The sequence below is a fragment of the Fusarium verticillioides genome, chromosome 9 (genome assembly GCF_000149555.1).
Source record: "Fusarium verticillioides 7600 chromosome 9, whole genome shotgun sequence".
NCBI lineage: Eukaryota > Fungi > Ascomycota > Sordariomycetes > Hypocreales > Nectriaceae > Fusarium > Fusarium verticillioides.
In genome coordinates this window covers 1,979,258-2,001,996 of record NC_031683.1, presented here as the reverse complement: position 1 = coordinate 2,001,996, position 22,739 = coordinate 1,979,258, and the positions used below count along the sequence as shown (strand labels likewise).

General features: G+C 48.8%; 9 protein-coding genes and 1 non-coding gene across 10 annotated transcripts; 3 read left to right on the top strand and 7 right to left on the bottom strand.

The window, feature by feature from the left end:
* Positions 1–1,027: 1,027 nt before the first annotated feature.
* Positions 1,028–1,665, bottom strand: FVEG_10257 (hypothetical protein). Its single transcript, XM_018899327.1, has one exon. The coding sequence runs from the start codon at positions 1,586–1,588 to the stop codon at positions 1,196–1,198; it is 393 nt and encodes a 130-aa protein (XP_018757377.1). The 5' UTR covers positions 1,589–1,665; the 3' UTR covers positions 1,028–1,195.
* Positions 1,666–4,220: 2,555 nt separating this feature from the next.
* Positions 4,221–5,581, top strand: FVEG_10258 (hypothetical protein). The gene has a single exon (XM_018899328.1). The coding sequence runs from the start codon at positions 4,616–4,618 to the stop codon at positions 5,366–5,368; it is 753 nt and encodes a 250-aa protein (XP_018757378.1). The 5' UTR covers positions 4,221–4,615; the 3' UTR covers positions 5,369–5,581.
* A 402-nt stretch (positions 5,582–5,983) lies between these two features.
* Positions 5,984–6,055, bottom strand: FVEG_16763. Its single transcript has one exon. It is a non-coding gene; the product is annotated as a tRNA-Asp (tRNA).
* A 2,823-nt stretch (positions 6,056–8,878) lies between these two features.
* Positions 8,879–9,279, bottom strand: FVEG_10259 (hypothetical protein; the record flags this gene model as incomplete). The annotated part of the gene is made up of 2 exons (XM_018899329.1): positions 8,879–9,005; positions 9,056–9,279. 2 exons carry the CDS (start codon positions 9,277–9,279, stop codon positions 8,879–8,881), a joined length of 351 nt encoding a protein of 116 aa, XP_018757379.1.
* A 221-nt stretch (positions 9,280–9,500) lies between these two features.
* FVEG_10260 (hypothetical protein) lies at positions 9,501–10,967 on the bottom strand (the record flags this gene model as incomplete). Its single annotated transcript, XM_018899330.1, has 4 exons — positions 9,501–10,039; positions 10,085–10,290; positions 10,346–10,407; positions 10,518–10,967. 4 exons carry the CDS (start codon positions 10,965–10,967, stop codon positions 9,501–9,503), a joined length of 1,257 nt encoding a protein of 418 aa, XP_018757380.1.
* Positions 10,968–12,416: 1,449 nt separating this feature from the next.
* On the bottom strand, positions 12,417–15,295 carry FVEG_10261 (hypothetical protein). The gene is made up of 5 exons (XM_018899331.1): positions 14,294–15,295; positions 14,069–14,240; positions 13,919–14,007; positions 12,642–13,864; positions 12,417–12,590 (listed from the first exon to the last, which is right to left on the bottom strand). The coding sequence occupies exons 1-4, from the start codon at positions 14,930–14,932 to the stop codon at positions 12,830–12,832; spliced, it is 1,935 nt and encodes a 644-aa protein (XP_018757381.1). The 5' UTR covers positions 14,933–15,295; the 3' UTR covers positions 12,417–12,590; positions 12,642–12,829.
* A 271-nt stretch (positions 15,296–15,566) lies between these two features.
* FVEG_16764 (hypothetical protein) lies at positions 15,567–15,951 on the top strand (the record flags this gene model as incomplete). The annotated part of the gene is made up of 2 exons (XM_018905999.1): positions 15,567–15,764; positions 15,820–15,951. One exon carries the CDS (start codon positions 15,567–15,569, stop codon positions 15,753–15,755), a length of 189 nt encoding a protein of 62 aa, XP_018757382.1. The 3' UTR covers positions 15,756–15,764; positions 15,820–15,951.
* Positions 15,952–16,818: 867 nt separating this feature from the next.
* Positions 16,819–18,741, bottom strand: FVEG_10262 (hypothetical protein). The gene is made up of 4 exons (XM_018899332.1): positions 18,254–18,741; positions 17,976–18,197; positions 17,359–17,894; positions 16,819–17,298 (listed from the first exon to the last, which is right to left on the bottom strand). The coding sequence occupies exons 1-4, from the start codon at positions 18,602–18,604 to the stop codon at positions 17,217–17,219; spliced, it is 1,191 nt and encodes a 396-aa protein (XP_018757383.1). The 5' UTR covers positions 18,605–18,741; the 3' UTR covers positions 16,819–17,216.
* Positions 18,742–18,989: 248 nt separating this feature from the next.
* On the top strand, positions 18,990–20,731 carry FVEG_10263 (hypothetical protein). Its single transcript, XM_018899333.1, has 6 exons — positions 18,990–19,235; positions 19,307–19,430; positions 19,490–19,510; positions 19,570–19,684; positions 19,733–20,199; positions 20,257–20,731. Exons 1-6 carry the CDS (start codon positions 19,050–19,052, stop codon positions 20,577–20,579), a joined length of 1,236 nt encoding a protein of 411 aa, XP_018757384.1. The 5' UTR covers positions 18,990–19,049; the 3' UTR covers positions 20,580–20,731.
* A 110-nt stretch (positions 20,732–20,841) lies between these two features.
* FVEG_10264 (hypothetical protein) lies at positions 20,842–21,459 on the bottom strand (the record flags this gene model as incomplete). The annotated part of the gene is made up of 1 exon (XM_018899334.1): positions 20,842–21,459. One exon carries the CDS (start codon positions 21,457–21,459, stop codon positions 20,842–20,844), a length of 618 nt encoding a protein of 205 aa, XP_018757385.1.
* Positions 21,460–22,739: the final 1,280 nt, after the last annotated feature.

The window sequence follows — 22,739 nt, the reverse complement described above, 5'->3', positions numbered from 1 at the left end:
CGTCATTTACCCAGGACGAGGGAACTTTGCACTGATGGTCGAAGATTACTTATCGAGCGACCATCAGGTGAGGCTATATGGACGATAAACATCTATAGAGAGTTTCTTTCTAACTGGAGAAGAAGCTGGTCTGCTTCTTTTGATCCAGACTAACCAGACCTCCTGTTGACATCGCATCATAATGCGAGCGGTGAAGATCGAAGCAAAGCCATTGTCTTTCCATTCTGCGGTGAGTTCACATACGCAAATAAATGTCGCCCATTTCTTGTTTATTCATAGTCTTTTACTGCAGGAATAACCACAAATTGATATGTTGTTACGTGGCTGTCACTTCATGAGACATCCTGTCATGCAACCTACAGCGGCGTCAACCTCGTTCGCGGCGACCACAGCTCGAATAATACAAAATAAAAGACCTTACGTATAAAATCTCAATTGAGTTCTTAAGTTGCACAGGGAAGTAAGCCTGGAGACAATGGTGCTGGTATCATGAGGAAGTGTCAGTCTGGTTGCATGTAAGTCAGGTCACTGCCAACTGGAGGTTGCATATCAGACCGTCAAAGGTTCGAAGATAACATTTACGATCGAGATGACGCGTCATAAATGCTCCCATATACGTTTAATGGTATTAGAGGTGCATCCTGAGACCATTCTGCATTTCTGGTGCCCATACTTTGCAAAACGTCTGGTATTCCGGTTTTGGGCTCCTCGAGCGTTTGACGTCGATCCATATTGATACCACAAGCCTCATGAAACACGGCCTGACTTTACTACAACTTAAATATCGATCTGGCCAGAAATACCAAGTCTTGGTCCGTCAAAGGTATGCAGCCAGGTACCAGTTGATCTCGAGTTGGTGATGTCCCTGCCCTACCAGTTCAAGTTCTGGGGGTATTTCTTAGTCCACAGCTATGATAAGAGGCAAAGCTAAAGACAGTCCAAATATGGAGATCAAATAGCTTTGAAGACTCTAGAAGAATGCTTTCGATAGTCGTAGCACGTCTTCTGCAGAAGAATTTAGCGAGTGCTCACAACTTCGGGAAGAATGCATATGAGACGCAATAGACACTAGTTTATATCCAGAAAAGCGGTGAACTGAGCCGTCTTTAGGAATATTGCAACTTTTCTAACCTTCAGCATCAATCTGTGTCTGTACCTGCAAGCCAATGTGACTTCTGCTCCAGCTTTGGAATTCCTAGTAACTCCATCTCCAAATCACCCATCCAGCAAACCCCAGTCCTGTAATCCAATGACCAGAAGCTTTATATCTCAGCTCATCACCACCCTTCATCCAGACAACCAAACCATCACCAAGTCTCACGATCGACAATATTGCAGAAAACGTCGTCACGGCGCTCTCATTGCCCTGATATTGGAACGCCATCAACGTAAGACCGTATGATATCTCACGAAGACCCTTGAAGTACATAAGAGGTGAAACAGAGCCGCCTTCTGTGCTGATTTTGCTAGATTCAAGAAGAAGACCGACGTGGCCGTACTCCTTTCGTGGTGAGAGGAGAGCCATCATCCCACGGCTGACACAAGCGCCGCCGAGGATGTAGGGGGGAATGGATGAGAATGTCGTCATGTTCCGATGTGCTGCAAGCAGATATCGCTTTCAGGGATAGATTTTGGGATCCAATCAGGAACCTTGATAGTATAGAGATAGTCGAGGTTGAGAAGTTCAATTGTAGCTGAGTGAGATAAGGAATCTATGGAGTCTGCTTACGCATATACCTCATTCAGTTAGACTGCCACTATCTTGGGATTTATAGTCTATGTCAACCTCATTTCACCTCAAATGTAAATTACACTTGTGAATTTCTTGAAACTAGATCACTGCTACGAGTAATTTAGATATCTCTGCCGCGTAAGAAATACCGTGTAAATAAAACAGTCCATCTACAGACTGACTGTGATTAAAATTCAAATATTGCTCATGGTTTACTATATATAGATCTATTCAAGCTTCCGCTCTGGCCGTGGCCACGGCTCGTCCTTGGGTTTCAGTTCATAGCCTTTGTAGATATTAGCAACGTCCGAGATTGTCCTGCTCACTACATAGATTTGCCTTGTTTCTCTTTGCTGTAAATCACTTCAATGTGACAGTCAAGTTCATAACTCTCTTTTGAAATATCCATATAGAGGGGATGTTGTTTGACTTCCTCTCAAGCTGGTACTGTTCGTCCCTTCTTTGCTCAAGATCATCCATCTGATAACTCTCCCATTTTGACACCTCTGTAACCAAACTCTGATACGTCGAGCTCAAGCATTGTCAAAGTGTTCTTGTGCTGAAGAAGAATTCTTCCCGGCTCTTGGGATCTTGCAGCGTCCTAAATTTCTGTCACAGTTTTCCGACCGACATATCGGGTGTCTTAATAGCCTTGAGGGCCGTGATGGTTATGCACAATGTCGATCCGGAGACCTCGGCGTGGCTTAGACGTATGTTCTTGATGCTGGATGTTCCGGGTGCAACCAAACCGTCAATCTCATACTCCGCGGCACCCTCCACAATTGAAGGTCTCTGGTAGTAAAAGTCTCAGTATCGAATATGCTTAACAAGATGAATATCTGGATGTAATTCAATCTTCAGTGGCGTTTGTCTGACGAGTGCAGCGGCGGCAAAACGACTCTCGTTGTTATGAGCTCCTTTGCATTGCCCAGAACCTATCCCGAGTAAGGCACCTTCTGCCATTCCAAAACCTCAATGATCGACTGTGATGTTGATCTCCAATGCCAAGAGATGTAACGTGCCTTTTGAAGAAATCATGCGCATCGTGGTCTACCCCACGATTGGCGCGCTTTGGGTGTAAGTCTTTGCCACCGCCTGAGCGTAGATCATCCTCGTCATGAAAGTAAGAATGAAAACTCGGCCAAGAGTTTGGCTCAACGATGGTCTCACAAAGTAAGCCTGCTGTGACTGGATCGACACTATACGAGAGAAGGAGAGGCAGCCTCTCAAACTTGTCTCGGGATGTGACTTTGGTAGTTTTATTTGCTGGCATTGCTGGGGGCAGCGTTGGTAGAATTGGAATAGAATCTAACTGTGTATGACTAGTCTATGCTGTTACGGCTAAGGCTGTACCCTGAGCTTAGGACTGATTGGCGATAGTTGAAGTAGACAGTAAGAACCAACCGATATGAGAGCTGTTCTTGAACAAAGCATAATTAGGTTTGATTATCTTGATTACGCTTCAGTATAGCGAGGCTATCCTAGCAAAACTACAAATATATCCACCAGCCACGACACTTGTTGCCGGATCAACAACACCTTGGTTAGCACCTATTTTAGCAGCATCGTTCTATTCAAATTGAATGAAAAGCATTTGTAGTTGAAATACTGCAACGTTAAAAACTTAATTGTCACTTCATACAAAGGAGACAACATCATGTTAACTGTTGTCGTTGAATACGGACTGATCTGCACTGGAACTCGTATTATTCTGTCCAATCTCGTTAGATTTTGCAGATCAGGTGCTTGGAATACCACGTCAAGAGCAAGGTCCAAGGATCGGACTTCATAATCTGGGGCACTATAGCTGAAACTGGGCATGGCCCACTGCCAATGTCCTTGTATTTCCACTGTATATGGCATTCTGAACCTTGGATGTTGTTCACCGTCGCTGTATCCGTAGTGGAGAAGCCGCTATTCTCCTATTCACGCTCAGCCACAAATAGATACAATTATGCGAGGAACATCCCATGTTGAGATACTATTCTATGGGGCTTGACCTTGGCAGACTTTGAGTGACTGATCATGACGGAATGTTCCTAATCCTAACCTAGAGCCTTAGCATAGGCCATTATTTCCGGGTAGACTTCCGCCCCCTAATGAAGAAACTTTTCCGACTGTTTTCAACATCAACAGAACAGCGGAACTCGGCATCACAGTAGATGTAGCATTTCACCTGAATTATCGTTCTTGGCCAACGTGTCTCTGCATGAAGAAGCTCGCATTTACGAGGAGCTCCATTTGTGGCGATGGCCCAAAGACAAGTTCAATGCCAATGGCATTGCAAGTGGTCAGGGCGGTTTAGCTTCGCCTAGGCCCTACCTTTTGGGGATCGAGGCTATGACGTATGTAGCCAAGCACTGAGGGTCCACGCATTAGCTAGGGCGAGATTGAGTGCCTCGGCATCGAACGATAGGTTCTAGAAAAGGCTGGACGTTGCTAAATTTAGGGAGCTCCAGCTCAATTGCTGGCTTGGACTGGGCCTAGGCCTGGGGTTGGGCTTTGGTCACGGGTGGCTTGCTTTGGGCTGCCGTTATCCCTAGCGTTGGTGTCCATTGGCGTTCTATGGCCGGCCTGACCCTTACAATTTTAGCCATGTCCAGCAACGCTTCTGGGGCCTAGGCCTGGGGGTTTTCGGCTCGACCGCCTGAGCTCTCAATGCATTACGGGATGCAGTGGGTTTACTTCAGGGAGATAATTGTTGAGTTGCAGTGGACTGTGGAGATATCTCGTATTCTCTATTCTTCCGCGAGGCGGGCGACATGCTTCCGTCTCCTCAGTCCTCACCGCGGGCCTTCGGAGTTCGGACTGGGGCTGGGGCTTAGAGTCCGTTATTGGGGCAACTGCCGGAGACGATCGATCTCTCAGCTATGACGATGCGAGATGAAGACGACCAAGGGGAGAAGATGGGTATATAAGACTCTCGATGTTGTCTTCTTTTCGACATTATCTCACTCACTCATCACTCACACTCTCAACCTCAACTCCACCACCACCACCACCACAACACAACAACACAACAACAACACAACAGCCGCCATCATGCAGATCAAGACTCTTCTCGTCACTCCCCTCGTCGCCGCTGGCGTCGTCTCAGCTGCCCCCAAGGCCGACACCACTCCCAAGTCCACTTACTTCAACGGTCTCGCCCTCCGCTCCGCCAGCCCCATCCACTTCAGCTACATCCAGGCCAATAAGGAGTCCTTCGAGCTGAAGCTCAAGAAGCAGGAGGCCAGCTGCGACGATGGCAAGAAACACAACGAAGTCACCTTCCATCTCTCCGGCGACGAGCTCTGGCTCTACTCCGTCGGCAACCCTGGCCAGCAGGCCTACGTCGACTTCTCCGGCATGGGCCAGGGCAAGTTCGGCTACACAACTGGTGCTCAGCCCATGCCCAGGAACGGCCAGCGCAACGGCTGGAAGATCGACAAGGACGGAATCCTCACCAACGGCGGCGCTGGCTTCGTTGCCTGCCCCAACGGCGACGACCTCGAGAAGACCTCTTGGTCTGTCTGGGTCTACAACAGCATCGACAACCCCGGCGGCAACAAGAACTGCCTTCCCTTCTCCGTCAAGGCCGCCAAGGTTAAGAAGCCTGTTGGCTGCCTGTACTCCCAGGTCCAGCCCGACGAGTAAATGTTGGTTGATGATGGAACGTTTCTAGCACATATTTTTGCATAGCCTCATGGTCGAGGTCATTGGGTTTAGAGGATGACAAGTTATTCATTATAATAGCGTTTGATTGGGTCATAGAACCTGGATAGAGTACATACTCAATACTTATTTGCTTCTATCACTTTTCGTCAATTGCCCATTATATGTGATGTCTCCGAGTTGAACAACCATCGGTCTAAACTGTAACCACTCACCAACCGCTCTCCAACACATCTGTCACTCGCTTGTAAAAACAAAACCAATCCAGTACGTGCTCGATTCGACCGCATTCGTGGCAATTGCTGCTCAGACAAACAAAACCAAGAGCAAACCATGAATCAGGGGACTTTGTCCAGCAAACTTCCAATGCATGAATGCCGATCATTGCGATCAGCTAACCGTAATTAGCGCAGCAAGACCCTGGAAGCACACCCTAACACCCCAACAACGCACGCCAAGATCTGTTGTCACTGTTCCAAGTTCAGAACCAACAAAACACACAAAAATTGAATAACTGTCAGAATGAATGTCTCTAGATGATGACAAAATGAGCAAAAACACAAAAAATGATCGCCTGTGTATCACAGGTGGCTGGATCTCTCCCGCCGGGAATTGAACCCGGGTCTCAAGCGTGACAAGCTTGCATACTGACCACTATACTACGGAAGATAACAGGTTGAACCTGTTGTAGTGGGTTGTGGGGGAGAGTCAGCACAGAGACATTATATTCACAAGGCCTCAAGCCGACCAAATTTGACCAGAGATCTCACCATTCGTAAGAGCTGAAGCTATCAATTAACTGATACACAAAGGATGGCCAATTGAGTAATTAGTGATTCGTGAAAACTCGCGATTCAGAACAGTTGCAATGGCAATCAAATGTTGACAGCCTGCATATACCCTACTTACCCATTCGGCACCTGACTCCTGTCTGCCTTCACTTGTAAACAACAATTTTCTTTCAACCAAGAAGTCATGGAACAACAACGGCGACGGCGTCTCATTGGTAACATAAGTAATATGGCTCGTCCACCCCTTTAAGCCCGACCACCTCACGCCAGCAAGTGACAGCTGCTTCCTTGACTTGTCTTCCTGATCACAGAATTTTGGCACAGGCAGGCCACGGCTCACTCGACACACAAAACTACGCCTGGCATCTATTATGAGCCACTTGGAGTCCGAGGTAGATCTCTCTGAGGATGCGTACCAGCAGTACAGTTTGCTCAGCTATTCTATTTGCTCTCGATGTGCCTTCCATACGAGCTGTGCAAAGCTACGAGTTCACACATTCTTTGCTGACCTGCTTGATATAAATATAAACGAACAGCTCCCTGGTATCTACTCTCTAGGACATATTCAGATTCACCAGCACGAAGAAGCTCCTGTAGCCTCGAGACGACATGGATTCACCGCAGGCTCCATGTCGTGTACACAACGGCCCCGACCGACAACAATTACAATAGAAAGAGCAGCAGCCCGAAGTCCTACAGGAGACTGCCAAATCTTGAGGATTCAGCTTGAGAAGTAAGCACGCTTCCGAGACCTTTGTCGGATGAGCCATCTCGACGGAAACGGACGAAACCACACAGGCGAGGAGCCCGAGTTGGAGACTGGGATCTACCATTCTGGCTTCCCTCATCGAAGTTTCCATGTAAAATTAAAGTCAGGAACCGCAAAGATTATTTGTTCCATTACGAGAAAACCAAGAACTGCATCCTTCGAAGTCAAAGACCTTGCCAGCATGGTCTATCACAGTGAGAGCGACGAGCTACCCCTTTGGACATGCAATCCACGAGTCACAGCTTTGGTGCTAACGTGAAGCCAGCAGTTACAGAATTAATGTCCTACATCCGAAAAGAAACGAAATTATCCCTCGAAGCCGACCTTATGATGGTCAGCACAGGTGGCAACAGAATGTACGCTCATGTTGCGCCGCTTTCCGAACAAACACTATTCTCACCCGCATACGTTCAGCCGTTCTACAGAAGACCAGTACGCAGTGACGATAATTCCACCTGCCTGCGGGCATCGACACCTTGGCCTAGTTCCTTGAGTACAAGATCTTTTCAACCGACAGCTTATGAACACGCCACACTTGTCCCTGTCGATCGAAACCATCTTGACTATACGGTTGAGCTACCCCAAGAACGAGATATTCTGGCGTAACTAGCATCCATTATCGAGCAACTGTATCTGACAATGGATTGGTGTGCGTTCTGTCCCTGGAGCCACGTTGGCGGCCCGACTTATGGTGGTGCTGGCATTACAGATGAGAGATTGCCCTCATCGTATCTTCTCGACCTTTCTCATGAGTTAACTAGGCTTCAAGGCTCGGGAAGCACTTGGTACAAGACTCTGTAACAGTTATTCCTACGACGAAAAGCATTGGGAGGCGAAGACTTGCATATACGATTCATGACTAAGAATCACAAGATCTTGCAACATGCTGGATTTCCAAGATGAAGGCGTATGAAAGCGATGGTAAGACAGCGTAAAGCATAAAGAAAGAACCCTACGAGTCTTCGAAACCGATGCGGCCTGCTCGATTACAAAGTGACCTATACTGCGGGTGGCGTTCCGGAACATCGTATGGTTGGTGGATAGTACTATATCTAAACTTAATTAGTCTCAAGGATAAAGAAAGTATATACAGAATCTCACGATATATCGGCTCTACATGTACAGCAAGGGATGAACAGACTCGCCAGACACCCAAAAAGACAAGAAGACCCCTCTGTCTTAAATCATGGAAATCACCCAAGGATAATGAACAGTATCTCGAGTCGTTCCACACCCCAGTTGAAATCGAACGCAGCATTTCCCTTATAACATGTTACCGAGGGATATGATCTTCCAAGCGCGAACTACACTGGAAGAAGGAACACAGAGTTTATAACAAGATACTGTGACTAGCACATATTGGGATTTTGAGGTGAGTTGGGGCGTACTCGCTTTGGCCTGATAGATCATTGTTGTTCCACGGCACTGTTGATATGGGTTTCACGATTCTTACTGATGTGGTGTATCCGAGTCATTCTAGGGGTAACATGACCGAGAACTTGGGCAGGGGAATGCGGAAAAGTTCCAATGATAGAAATCTAATCTTAGGTACATCGATAGGTAACGGATGCGAAATCTGACCAACATGTTCTTGAAATTTGCTTGTACTTGGAATGTGTTCGACGTGTTGGCTTGATATGTCTTGTTGAGACATCATAAGCTTTAACTGTCAACCAACCCGAGGTAGCATAGCTGTCTCTGTGAATTCGACGAATGTCACGTTCTGCACTGCCGGACATGTTAGATACAGCCACAGGAGGCAAAATACTGTGTGTATCTCGACCTCCATGCATTTGATTGTAATCCGGACCCTCCAGCACACCAGTGAAACTCCCATCTTCAACTGACCCATCAACAACCTCCCCAGCACCGCCAGTGAAAAGAACTTTGTAAGAGTGTTATTTTGAGTTGATAGCCCCCACAGCTGATGGCTCACATCACGCGCCTCACACACGCCAGTGAAAAGTGCATCGAGAACCGACTGCCGCAAGAGCTCAGATGTTGTCTCACGTACGCTAGACTCATCCGACTCTTCATCGGATGAGGCCTCGTCATCCCCCTGAGTTAAATGTTAATCATCTGATTTAATAAGGGACAGAAAATACTTACGTCGCTTCTAGACGAGGAGTCGCCTGGGTCTCACTCATCTCTCGCAGCTTGGCGTTGCTCTGCTCAAGTCCGGGCGCTCGGCTGTTATTCGAACCCCGGCCAGCACCAGTGGAAAGTGCAACGAGAACCCTGGGTGGGTTCTCGCGCATGTCACCAAGAGCACCCGTGAAGGGCACCTTGGGTCCCAGGCGTTGGGTTGTGACCCGAACCCCCAGGCGCACCATTGAAAAATGCAACGAGAGCCCGGTGTGGCCCCCCCCTGAAATCCCCGAAGGGTTTCTTCCAAGTCACCTCCACTTGCTGGAGGGTGGTTCTGATGCGGTGCCTTCCGAGTTCCCTGGAACGGGACGCCATAGAGGGTGAGAGTGCCGTCTGGTTGGGCTTGGGATTGATCACCGAATGCTTGCAGAGCTTCTTCGTTAGTATCGATCTTGGTCACAGAGATCTAGTCTCCACCACTAGGGTCATCGCTTCCAGTCCAGGAATGCAACCCAAGTCGTGTGCGGTTGAAGAAACTTTGAAAGACTTGCTCAAACTGACTCCCAGGGTCGCCCTTGATATAGGCCCAGGCAGTGTTTGTGTCTTCTATGAACTTATCGTCGTAGTCGTGAATGCAGCCGGACCAACACCAATTAGGCACTAAGCAGACGTAAAGAGTCACCACCTCACTGGGAGAGAGGTAGTCACGGAGTCTTCCATCTTGAGAGACTACCTGCCAGGCCCGGTAGATTTCCTCGGAACGGAACTCGTAGTACTCAAACTCCAGACGAGGTGAGTTGGTATGAGGATTATGGTGGAACATGCGGAGGGGGATGTATCGATCAATAGTTCTCCTGAGCTTCCTGGTCTCCCGGGTCATGCCTTGGTCTAGAGTATATGACAATGTGGCAAGCAACAGCGGGAGGTTAAGCTCGTCCTCTTGACCAATCAGTCCGTTCGGGGAGACGAGAACATCAAGTAGAAGGGAAAAGACATCGCTGTGAACTTCGGCAATGTATGTTTGCAGCAGGTGCCCCTAGCCTGGCTGACTAGTAATAACATTGATGGGGATCGCGAATGCTTTGTCTTGTGACTTGAGATCGCCTCGGCCGCGAAGCTCAGAGGACGATGTCAAAGATTCGTGACGAGTAAAGGTATGCGTGAGAGGGTCGAGAGTCAAGGCCCGCCAGTCTCCGAACAAGAACTTTGGGCTGCAGCAGTCGCATGGCTCAAGCGTGCGATGTTCGGGTTGAGAGCTGTAGAAAGTCACAATTAGCGTGGTAAGAAGGAAGAAGCGTATGCCGGACATACTTCGAGAACAATCCGGTTCTCAGATGGCTAGGAACCAGTGGCTGACTTTCAGGGAAGAAATCCTATTTCCATTGTCAGCTCACATTGCTGACACATGTTTGTGCTGCCACGCGCTTGACGATTAAAGGGGTATCCATTGTGAAGGCGAGGCTTGTAGTGAAGTGAAACTTACTTGGCCGGGAAGCATCCAGGGCTGACCCCCAGTCCCTTGGTCGATGGACACCGTGTTGCGAGTCGTAATGATAGCTGTTGGGATAAAATGCTGATCATAGCGGGACGCTTCTCTTTCCAACTCCCCAAGGAAAGTTCCGAGCCCGATAGCGCCACTTGGCTGGGAACGAACAGGAGAAATGGCAGGTGCTGGAGTGTCCCAAAGGCTTTGGCTATCAAGAGGAAGCGGTGGGGGAACACGCTCTAGGGCGGCACGGGCTAGGAGATCTGGGAGAGAGGCACCTCGACGGAGGTGGAGGTGGCTGGCCCTATCCGGGCTCTGGTCAGGAGTAGCCACGATTTCTGCGTAGTATTGAGGGCTTTGGCTTCCTTGGTCTCTTTGCCGTCCACGGCGACCCGCCACGCGCCCCCAGGCATCATGGAGCCGATCGGAAAACCAGCGACGGGGCATTCCGTCGTGGAATTCAGAGCTTAGGATCCAGAGAAGCAAGAGATATCTGGAAACCGAAGAAGGTTAGCTTGGCGATTGCAATATTGGAAAAAAGATCGAGAGGCATAAAAAGGAAAGCAGATTTTGCCAAGTCACAACGCTTAAGCATCCGGATGTTTGCAAGGAATGGAGATGGATTTCCGAGTGTGCTGAGATTGAAAAAGCATGAAACTGGCACCCTCTACTCAGCGCTGTTCAAGAAACCTTGGTAGACCAGCTGCAGATGTAAAGATAGGAACTGAAGTGCAGGTGAGGCTTCGTGATGTTTGCTCTCGAGGGAAAAGCAGTGGTGACACGCTACGTTCATGATGTGCAGATGGAGATGGAGGAGAATAAGTAAGCAAACATACCTTTGAAGGAGAATCAAATGCTAGAGTGATGTAGCACGCAGGAAAAAATCTTATTGTGACCTGGACGAGGAAACGGCCAATGCCAAGGCTGTGAAGAACACAAGATAGTCAGCGAGTTGCTTTTGTACAGGAGACAACGAGACCCGCAGGCGGAACAGTGAAGCTTAGAAATAGTGGTAGCAACTTACCCAGGCGAAGGCCTATTCTGTCGATTCGAAGCGGAAGGGCTTATGGCTTGTTGGTGGTTTGTAGTTTTCAAGTGTCAAGAGAGCACGGAAACGGGGGACCACTCCGGGTTTGATTAGGGCTTGGAGGAGGCACCGACCATGCGGATAGAAGGTCGGTGCGGCCCAACTCCGCAGAGAAGAATGCTCCCAAATACTCCGTCTGTGACAAAGTAGATGTCAGTAGAGATGGCCAGGGAGATGTCGAGGGCCCAAAGTTGTGAGGTGGAGGTGAGTGAGAGTGAAGATGGGAGGGGAGGGAGTGTGAGGGAAGAAAATTGTGTTTGGGGACGACTTGCCAGAAGGAAGTCGGGAAAGGTTTACCCGTGTAGCTCGTGCTTCGGCGTTAGATATTGGGTGATGAATCTGTGGGAAAAGGGGTCCCAGCCCTCGCGTAATATCACAGCAAATCGGTGGCAGATAATTTGGAAACTGAATGCACTGTACCTCGTAGCCCAGTATCCCTAGTGTACCAATTTCAGGGGCGTCTACTGCCGGTGTTGGGGAGATAATGGGGAGTGTTCAAGCTGGGAGAAGCGTGATGAGGTCATATGCAATATCTGAACACTGCACCTCACAGGTACAAAGACAATATCACTCCCCAGGCACCCACTGTAACCTACTGAAATCGAAATCCGTGCCCGCTGTGAAGCCAAGCTGCCAACAAAGTGACAGAAATCAAACTAATGTGCTGTAAACTAATTTGGTGAGACGCATTTCATGCAGAATAGCAATCAGCCGCACAAAGACTACGACAGTGCAAAGGACTTCATAGAACAACAGCTTCAAAGATCACGCATATCACAGAAGATGCATTTTGGGGGACAGTCGATAATGGTACCAAAAAGAACTCCGATTGTAGCAAATTGTATATACACTTTTCCGCCTATATAGGCCATCCCTCCCACCCGGAAAAGAACAGCCTGACCCCGACTGCTAAAAAAAAAAAATTAGATTACGTGCGCCGCGTGTGTCGTCGATCGACGAACGTTGAAAATGGTGAAATAGAACTATGGATGGTTAGTTCCGTGAGAATATCAGTTTGAATTAGCTGGACATACCTTAAAAAACATGGACAAAATTTTGGTGACCAGCTTCAAGGCCCGGTGGTCTTGATGTTGGAAGAGGGTAGGCAACCAGCCTACTTGCTGGCGCCGAGGTTGAGTTGAGCCAGCCCGGGGAGTAGTTCAGACTCCCCAGACTGGGCCTCCGGCTCCGGGACATCGTTGATCGTTAGGCGGCGACGACCCTAGCCGCGTTCTGCCTTCCTCTTCGCCGACTCTGCCCTCAACTTCTCCTTTTCTACCGCGCTCATGTTGGCATAGCGGCCAACGAATTGCACCTTGGTGCGAATCCACTCCTCGGTGCGTGGCATGTCCCACGTCCCATTTCCCCGGAGGAGCTTGGCCGGGGCGGCGATCCCGAACTCGGAAGCATCCATGCCATCAATGACGATGGCGGACATGGCCTTAATTGTCTTGGATCGTCTTTGTTTGGCCGGGGTGGAGTTGTCCTCTAGGGGGACGAGCGACTTGATGTACTTTCGAAGCTCCTCTCTTTGTGAGCCCAGGATGAATGATCGGACTCGGGCGTGGTACTCAGACTCTATCTTGAAAGTATAGAAGGCCTTCTCCTTGATGTCATCACGGGTCAAGGGGCTCCCGAAATCCAGATCTCTCTGTAGGAAGCGAGGCTTGAACTCCTGAACCCATTCTCGATAGACAGGGCGCGAGGCCATGCGTCGACGCTCGTTAGAAGTGACGACGCCCATCTCTTCCTGAAAGGTGCTGCACCCTCGAGAGAACATGGGACATTTGGCTATGTACTCAAACATAGCGTTGGTGGTGGCAAAAGGACGCCAGTATTCAGCAACGGGGAGTCCAAGGAACATCAGGATTTCATCCGGCTTGCTGGTAAGGAGGATCTTAGCTTTCTTACGGTTGATGCGTTCCCCTTCTTCCACCCGGATGTGAAGACCTTTGTCGTCCACGGTAAGACCATAGGGACTGATGATGGATCCCACGATTTGCCAAAAGTCGCCGTGCGACTCGAAGAAACGCAAGTACTTAGCTTGCTTTCTTGAAAGACAGTATCGAACGTCAACTTGGATGAAGACGCGGGGAGGGTCACGAAATGGGTTATCGTGAACTGGGCCAGAAGGCGGGGAAACGAAAGGGCTATTAGTCAGGATCGACTTTGGGACAGCCCTTCTCTTGATTCTGAAATTTCCATGTGCAGGAATAGCTGGAAGGGTAGCACCAGGCTCTGAAAAGGAACTATTGATCTGAGTTTATCGTTAGAGAATAGTGAACGTGGTCAAGTCTTTGTATGATAATACCTTTTCAAGAGTTCCGTGGGTAGAGTTTGATGCAACAGAATCTCGGCCTGACTTGCCACGCTTGAACATTGTAGACAGTGAAAAGGATCCTATTCATGTTAGCAGCCTGATCAGTAAGAACAGGGTGCTCGAGAAGGGAAAGGTACTTACGAGAAGATGAGTCGCCGGTTTTCATTTTCCTCTTGATATAAGAGAGGGTTCCCCATTTGCCAGTCACAGGAGCCGTTGCAGCAGATGCTTGACTACGCTCTGAAGAGGTGATACTAATGCCATCAGAATCGTTGGATGAGGACTTCGTCTGTGAGCCCGCGACTGTAGCGTCCTAAAACATGGTGTAAGCTTAGCTCCTGGAGAGGAAAGTGAGCATCGACTTACGGTTTGTTCGTTTGATTTTGAGTCCTTCGCGGCACTTGGCTCTGCGTCAGGACTAGAAGCTTCTTTGATATAGAGAGCAGGGTTTGAACCAAGGGGGTTAGGGTGTGGACCGAAAGGAGAAGGCAAGGTTGAATCCAGGGGAGGCTTTCCAGTAGTAGTGCTGACAGGAGGAACTGTAGGAACGTTTTCAGAAAGCTTGAACAGGTTTCCAGGAGTGGCAGTCAGAGTAGAACGAGTAGAAGGGCGCGGAGGTGACGGAGGAGTGATGGAAACAATCGGTGGACGAAGAGTTGGTTTTCCCTTTGCCTGGGGAAGAGGGATATGCTCAGGCCATGGGATAGCGAAGTGAGCAGAGAAGTGGCCGGCGCCACCTTCAGTGATTCTGGATTCAGCTCCGAGGGCGTTAGAGATGGCATCAAGTACAGTCTCCTTGAAGATATCGATTCCTTTCATGTCGCAGACGAGGACATCGACGTCGCCGTGGTCTTCCTTGCCGGGGCCTTCCATCGGAACATTAGTCCAGTAGAATTTCTCATTCAGGCGTCGAATGACTGTGTTTTTGGCCTCCAGATATGCCGTGTGAGACATTCGAGGTGTCTCCAGGGGAGGATTCGCGTGAGCGAAGGCCTTGCCACCCATGATTGCTGTACTGCAGCGGAGTGTAACTTTGTGATAGGGAAACAATAAGAGCGGCGGAGTAAATGTTTGGATTATGAGAACAAAGGAGGATTGAAGACGAAGTTTGCGATATTCAAGGATCAAGGGGAGAAGGGGAAAACAAGGATAAGTTTGCAGAGGATCACCTCGACGCGTGCTTGGTGAGCGCAAGGGGCAACGAGCCCGATGAAGCAGAATATTCTTCTTTGTTATCAGTGATTTATACGAGTTGGAGAGAAGAGAAGATAATGATGCTGATGACGATGTTTGCGTATATAATAAGAAAGGAAATGATTGTTTATCACCACCCGAAAGATGTTGTTTTGAGTGATTGTTTTGATGGTGGGATGGAGAGAGAGAGGCAGAAGAGATGAGACGAGAGCGGAGTGACTCAGTAGAGGTGATGCAGCCCAGCCCAACCCATGTCAGCTCAGCACGGGTGCGGGATGTACATCTGCATCACCAAAGTGGGCTACAAAAATTTAGTACCTCCTGCTAGGACCGCCCACAAATTTCCCGTCAGCAACTAACACTTGTACTTATCGCTGCACCCAAGACACACCAACACGACACGATTTCTACTTTCTTTCCAAACAAACTACAAAATCACTTCGACATGTTCTGGGACGCCTACACCCACAGCATGCCCCATGCCGAGTGGTTCGGCGAGTTCACCATGTGGCTCTTCCTCTTCCTCGCCCTTCGCTACGGCATCACCATCGAGCGCATTCCCAACCCAGAGCGCCGTCGTGGAGCCAACATCCGCCGACAGGGTGGCGAGATCCAGATAGATTTCTTGTGGTAAACGTCTTCAGTGAGTATCTTATCTTGAACTGTTCTGCAAAGCTTGGCTGACTTTGAAATCACAGCCGACGTCCCCCTGAGCGACGCTGTCACCATATACCACTCCGCGAACCACAGTCTTCGGCTTCTCTTTGCGCCAACTGAATTCGGAACGCTTTGTACTTGCGGGTGACGCTCTTGCGTTGATATTGCCAAGGATGGCAAATGACTTTTTTGAACTTTGCCTTGAGCGTGACTCGAGTGCCAACGAAAGTAAGACACTCTCCTTGCCTGCCTTCTCATCAAGGGGTATTTTACTGACTATTTCATAACCAGCTTCTCTTCTTTCCAAAGCTCTCTACGTTGTCTGACGGTGTGCCTAGGAGTAGCTGTGTAGCATCCAGCCATCTGGCCATCGTCCAAGGAATCTGTTCTTACAATACAATCGTGGAGGAATATGCATTAATCAAAGTTATTTGAGAACTTAAACAAGTGTTCTCCCAATTTTCCGCTCCTTCTGCCCCTCCTGCCAGCTGTGATCCTCGTAGTGACAAGGCACCCCTGTTTTGACGCTCCAAGTTCCATATGGTGACATGAATTCTCGGCCACAGATCTGATTTGCAAAAATTGCATCTACCTTGGTACCTCGCAACTCTGGCATGATGCCATAGTGCCTGGCCAGTTGCTACAGTATGAATGCACCAAAAGAAAACCTGGAGGATGATTCATTTGACTGCCGAAAGAAAGCTCGTGTGTTAGCGCTACAGAGCCCCAATGCTTGATATCATGTAAGACTCAATGGCCGTCACTGAAAGTTCTTGGATCCAAGTTTATATCTCGGAGGTGAACACCGTGTTCTAAATTATCTTGCTGTAGCGTTGCCTTATGGCTGGCAAGTATCTCTACAGCTATGGATGTGTGGCCGAACTCTCTAGTGGACCTAGTAAGGAGGTACAGCTAGGCAGTGACCAATTTTCAGCACTCCTGTCCCTAGCCTCCCCTGTGATGGCATGGATGCTGCTCAGATCTCTCTCGACAGTAACAAAATCCTATCTACTGTTCGAGTTCAAGTCAAATACTTTCTGTTATTCAACCCGAAATTATCACGAAATGTATATTTGCTATCTACCATTTCCTTTCCTGGCATATTACTAGTCCAACCAACCCCAAAGACGTGAGGAAGATTTGAGTTCTGTTGTCATAATGAGACAAATGAAGGTGCATCTTAGCTAAGTTGGATAGAGATTGCTTGGTTTTGATATTGATAATAAGCTTGAGACTCTATGAAAGTCTCGGATACTCGATCGTCAAGACTACACAATGGATGCAAGCCAGAGACGATAAGAGTTCAGAAATAGAAAGTCGTACGCTAGGCATTATTTGTCAAGCCATGGATTATACCACCACTCTGATATTGCAAGTCCTGTTGTCCACCCTTTGCTCAGCTTTCGCTCAGCACAACACAGCTTTCACAGCTAGCCAACTAAGCGTCGGGAGAAGCGGACTTCTGATATGGTGGCTGGTCTGTATTGTAACTTCTTGGTTTTCGGCCGTACACGACGTAGCTGATGACACTCGTTAGCTCTTGATGATACTCCATAACAGGAGCAAAAGCAAGCACTTACAATGGCACCCAACTGTGCATGTTTGGGTTCAGTACCTCCTTTCGAGCCTTGGCCAGTAGAACCTGGAAGTAATTCGGATCACCGTTGAGGATCTGCTCATACCCACGAGCAAACACGTTTCCAATGGTATCTCGGAAATGCGAAAGCTCAAACGCCCCAATCTCCTTCAGATGCTTGTCCTTGGGCCAGGGATTCGTAGGTATCTTGAGGACGCGCTCTACTACATCCTCGAAGCCAGCGTTTTCAAAGTGCTCCTTCCAGCGAGTCGGTTCCCAGCCTGAACAGCCAATGCGCTGCGACATCTCGAAGTAGATCTTGCCCATCTCGATGTAAGCGGAATCAGGGGGCAGTGTGCCGTCGTCGGACTTGAAGTCGGGAACTGAGCCAGAGAGCTGGAAGTAAGCGCCGGGCTTGAGGTGGTTGAAAGCCTGCTCCATCAGACGAGGCCAGTTGCGAATCGCCATGATAAGTTCTCGGCCATGGATGAGATCGAAAGTTCCTTCGCCCCAGAGCCAGTCATCTTCAACATCGTCAATCTGGAGACGTCAGTATGGTTCAATGTGTTGTATTACTGCAGTGAAAATCAAAGGCGTGCCCACGGAGGTCGACTGGCATACCTCGAAAACTAAGTTGGGCGGTATCATGTTGGGCTGAACCGGGGTTGTGTCGACGCCAATGACCTTAGCTGAAGGGTATTGCTCGGCCATGTCGATCGCCCAAATACCTGACCCCGTACCAAGATCGAGGATCTTTTGCGGATGGTCGACAATAGGAGCCAAGTGAAGCTCGTTGCCCATGAGCATCGTGAATTTGCAGTGCTGGAGATCATTGCGCTCAACCTGTAAACTCTAATTAGTACTCGTGCTTCCTGAGAAGAATAGCGCATTGTGTTTACCTCGAGATCGTCACTAGGGATCCAAGCTTTGTGTAGGCCATAAACACCGTAAGTTCGTCCGTTTTCTTGAATACCGCGACGAATATCCGACGCAATGGACGTCAGATAGCTCGTGTTGGTTGATTCTGGGTAGAGCTCATCCTCGAGGTCATTGTTGTCAAAGATGTCGGGTTCGATGCGACTTGAAGCTTGTGTTGGTGATGTCGACGGCGGTCTCTCTGCTAGCCCCTGTTCTTCTTGATCTCCGCGATCTGGGTCTCGGGCCTGGTCTGATGTTACGTGGCCCGCTTTAGCTTCTCCCTCTCCGACCCCTCGGGTTGGGGAATGTTGATCTTGGAGCGGGGGTAGCATTGGAGATGTGATGGCACGGAAGTGGTGTCTGGGTCGATTGTGGCTCGCACAGATAAACACAGAGGCCTTCTCGTCGAAATAAGTCAGACCCTGATAAGAAATGGCCAAGATGCCATCATCAATCGTAATATGAAAACAGTTGGATCATCTTCAACCCCCTGCTTTCGGCACGGGACACGGCCACTAGCCTTTTAGGGGAGCCGGGTATTTTGTTAGGCTAAACCTGTGAGAGTATGGCGAGGATTGGATGGTTCCACTCTAAGTGTCTTAGCCGGCTCTAAGGTACGTATCTTATCTCCTCTAGGTATCCTTTCGGACTAGTCCCGACCAGGGTGAAGGATTGCCCCTCTATCCTCGGCTCATTCATGTCTCTGCTTTGTTGGCTGTAGTGTTACCTTGGAACCAACAGATCAAGCACAAACATCTGCGATCAGCAACAGTCACAATGGCACTCCCGAACAAACAAGAGATCGATGATCTAGTCAGCAGCCTCAATGATGCTGCCAAGGCTTATTCCGATGCTCCAGACCTGAACGGTTACATGTCCAGGGTCCAGATCCTCGAAAAAGCAAGGACACTCACAAATGCCCTCATCACACCAGATCAAAAGCCCAACTACCATGGCCTCAATGTAAGCCGTGATTTCGCTCCAACTTCCTGAAATACGGTCCAGAAGTATACGGCTGCTCACGCATTTCTTAGATTGCCGAATTGGTTGCTATCCGAACGTTTATGAAGCTCAAAGTCCTCGATGCCATTCCCGCCACAGGGTCCATATCTCTTCAAGATCTCTCTCAAGCCACTGGCGTCCAAGACTCCCTTCTAGGTAAGGATCCTTGTCACTATTGGCTGGTTGACTTAGAGCTGAAATTCCAATCAACATAGAGCGGATGGGGCGCGTGTTAGGTCAGTGACAGTCCCCTTGTCAAGAGCGTCGGTCAGCACAGTCTCACATCCTCCTGCAGTTGCTTCCGGATTCCTGGACCAAACAGATCCCGACGGCGGCGAGTATAAGCACACCAAATTTTCATTGGCTTACATCCTCGATAAGCCTGCACCGGGCCACTTGTTCCTGGCAATGTAAGTTTGAGCGCTGAGTGGCGTTGAGGCTTATCTAACGTATCCCAGGTACGACGAATGGTTCAAACATATGCACAACTTTGACGAATATCTTGTTTCGAAAGGAAAATACGAAGAGCCCCAAGACCCCCTATATAACCCGTATACTGCTTACTGGAAGCAAGAAGGAACGCCAGTATGGAGCATCATGATGCAGAACCCTGAGAGATTTCAAACTTTCCAGACAGGCATGGCCGGCATCGATGTTGCGATCCCCGTCACTGGTCACTTTGATTTCAGCACCCTCAAGAACGACTCCTCAGATACGGAAAACGCCACCATAGAGCTTGTGGACGTCGGCGGTGGTGAAGGAACGGTCCTTAACAAGATTCTCGAAGCTCACCCGGAGCTGTCGCCCAAGAATTGCATGCTTCAGGAACGACCGGAAGTCATACAGCTTGCAAGGTCGAAGAAGACTCTTCCGGGCGATGTTCAGCTTGTTGAGCATGACTTTATGACGGAGCAGCCCGTAAAAGGTACGCTACTCCTGCAAACCCACGACTTACAAGATCCATGACTGATACAAAGTTCAGGGGCTAAAGCTTACTTTATGCGCATGATCCTACACGACTACGCAGATACCGTTGGAATAAAAATCCTCACTCGTCTCGCCGAAGCCATGAAACCTTACTCCCGAGTTCTTATTTGCGAAATGGTCCTTGCTCCTCGTGTAGGAGAAGCCGATTTTGCCTCCGCTGTGCTTGATCAGGCTGTTATGACGATGGGCGGAAAGGAGCGTACTGAAGCAGGCTTCCAGAAGATATTTGACACTTCTGGACTTGAATTAGTCAAGACTTGGCGTGTGCCTGGCGTTCCTGGTGGCTGCGTTGAAGCGAGGTTGAAGGGGCAGGCTTAGAAGGACAGGACGGACGAATGTAAAGAAACAAGTACAGTGCAACCGATCATGTAAGGTTTAACCCAGTTGTGCGCAATAAAGTATATGGAATGATGATATTCGTGTAATTATGAACCATCCATCCTGAAGAAAAGCTTGTATTGATCTCTTGCCCCTTGGTCCAGCCCCTGAATCTTGGAACCGCCGATTGCGAGTAAGGCGCGCGATGCAAGCATCAGCTTTCAGGTCTACCAACTCAAAGCAACACTCCCATAAACACAGTTCAGGTAACCTCAAGTAACAGACAGTTACCAGGCCATGGTGTCGTAAGCTGGTGTTGAGCAGTTAGGAAGTAGGTGGCGCAGGGGGTGTAAAATAGTCGCATTTGCCATTGTCCTTGACCCTGACACCATACACCTGGTACGCCTCCCACTCCTCGAAGACCTTCATTTTGCTGAGAACCTTCCATAACTTTGCCATCGCCTTCTCTGGGTCGGTGAAATTGATGAGTCTGGTCCCCCCTGATAGCTGCTGGGGATTGGAACCGCTCATTCAGATAATTGGTTTTTGCGGCTGTCCGACCTGGCGGTGCTGCAGAGCTACCATCTGCTGGATAACGGCTGAACGCCTCCAAGTCAGAATCCATGCCGGAACGCGGTGATTCCACCCGTGCGTATAGATGGACAAGAATGGACTTCGGCCTAACGTCTTCGCTTCGGTTTTTCTCAGCCGTACAACCTTTCAGGAACTTTGTGCCCAAACGGCTTCTGGCCTCTTTCTTGACATAAGGTCTAAGCGAGTTGGAAGCAATCGGGAGTGAGATCGTACTCTTCTTCTGGTCTTGTATAGCCCGTCGTGCGTTATTTGCGCCCTCAGTGCCAGCTGCCCCTGAAATTGGCATCGTGGACCCGATCTTGCGAAAGTCGGTTCACCGGCTCATTTATAGTCGAGTTGGGCTGTGCCACAGCCAGCTAAGTCTCCTTGATGTCAATCTTCATAAAAGAGCCTTGTGCATGCCAGTCTTTTGACGCTTTTTCTCGTCGTAGCTGAGGCATCCCTGCCGTGAACAACAGCACTACGGGAGGCCGAAGCCTGTATAATTGCTCTGATCGCTCTTTTCCTTGCTCATTATCGCGGTGCTCAGTTCTCTGGAGATTGACAGTCGTTTGTGGCTATCGATCTGCGGTACGGCGTGGCCTGGCATCTTATGGATTTGAGAAGAGATAGTATAGGTCTATAGGACGTGAAAAGCTTCGTTGACACCCGATTAGCTTGTTTCCGGTTCTTGGAAGGGCCGTTATTGGCTATCTCAAATTTAACAAAGAGAATTAACGTAGATGCCCCAATCTCTGAAAGTCTGTATTGGGGTGTGCGGTTGTGTTACCAAGCAAGCTCTGGCTGAGGTGTCAACCTTGGTACCGAAAATGTTCCGCCAGTAACTTATGCTTACGTTACCTTCTCTTAGGCCCGCCAGTTACACGACATTCCTCCATTGACCAAACTACGCGTTTGATTTTACTAGTCCTTGCAATGATCGAAATAGCACTGCAATCTCCTTGACGTAATAGTAATACCCTGTTTCTGTGGTCTTCCAACTTCCGATTCAGGGGTTCGTGAGGGGACTTGGCTTATCAAAGGACGATGGAAGGGCACTGTGCAGCACCTCTATCGATGTTGCATTCAATAGGTGACTCGCAGCTAGCAACCTGTAAGGCACCAGAGGACTCATACGATGAACTGGATAGTATTGTCTCACGGTCCACGGGTGTTCTCTTCGACGCCAGACACATGCTTGCCACTACTCATTTTATTAATGAATTTCCCTTGGTCTATTTGCCAACTCAAGAATAACGTATCTTAAATTGTTCACAGATAAAAGCCTGACCTTTTCAGTAACTTCCGCTATTTGTTCAAAGCCTTCTGTCTAGATACTACCTTGGTTATAAATATAGCGAAATCTCATAAGCTTCCATTCTTTATAAAGTAGATGAGCTTCACTTGTTTCATCTTGCTCAAAATGGGTTGTTCAATAACAGTTGTGGCATGAGAGTTTAGTGTAACGAGAACCTTGACGTGTACAAATCAAATTATATCCCATGTTTCAGATGGAACTCTTGTACAACCTTTGTATTATGTCTCGGCGTACGAAAACTGCAAAGTGACTGTTCTAGAAATGCATGT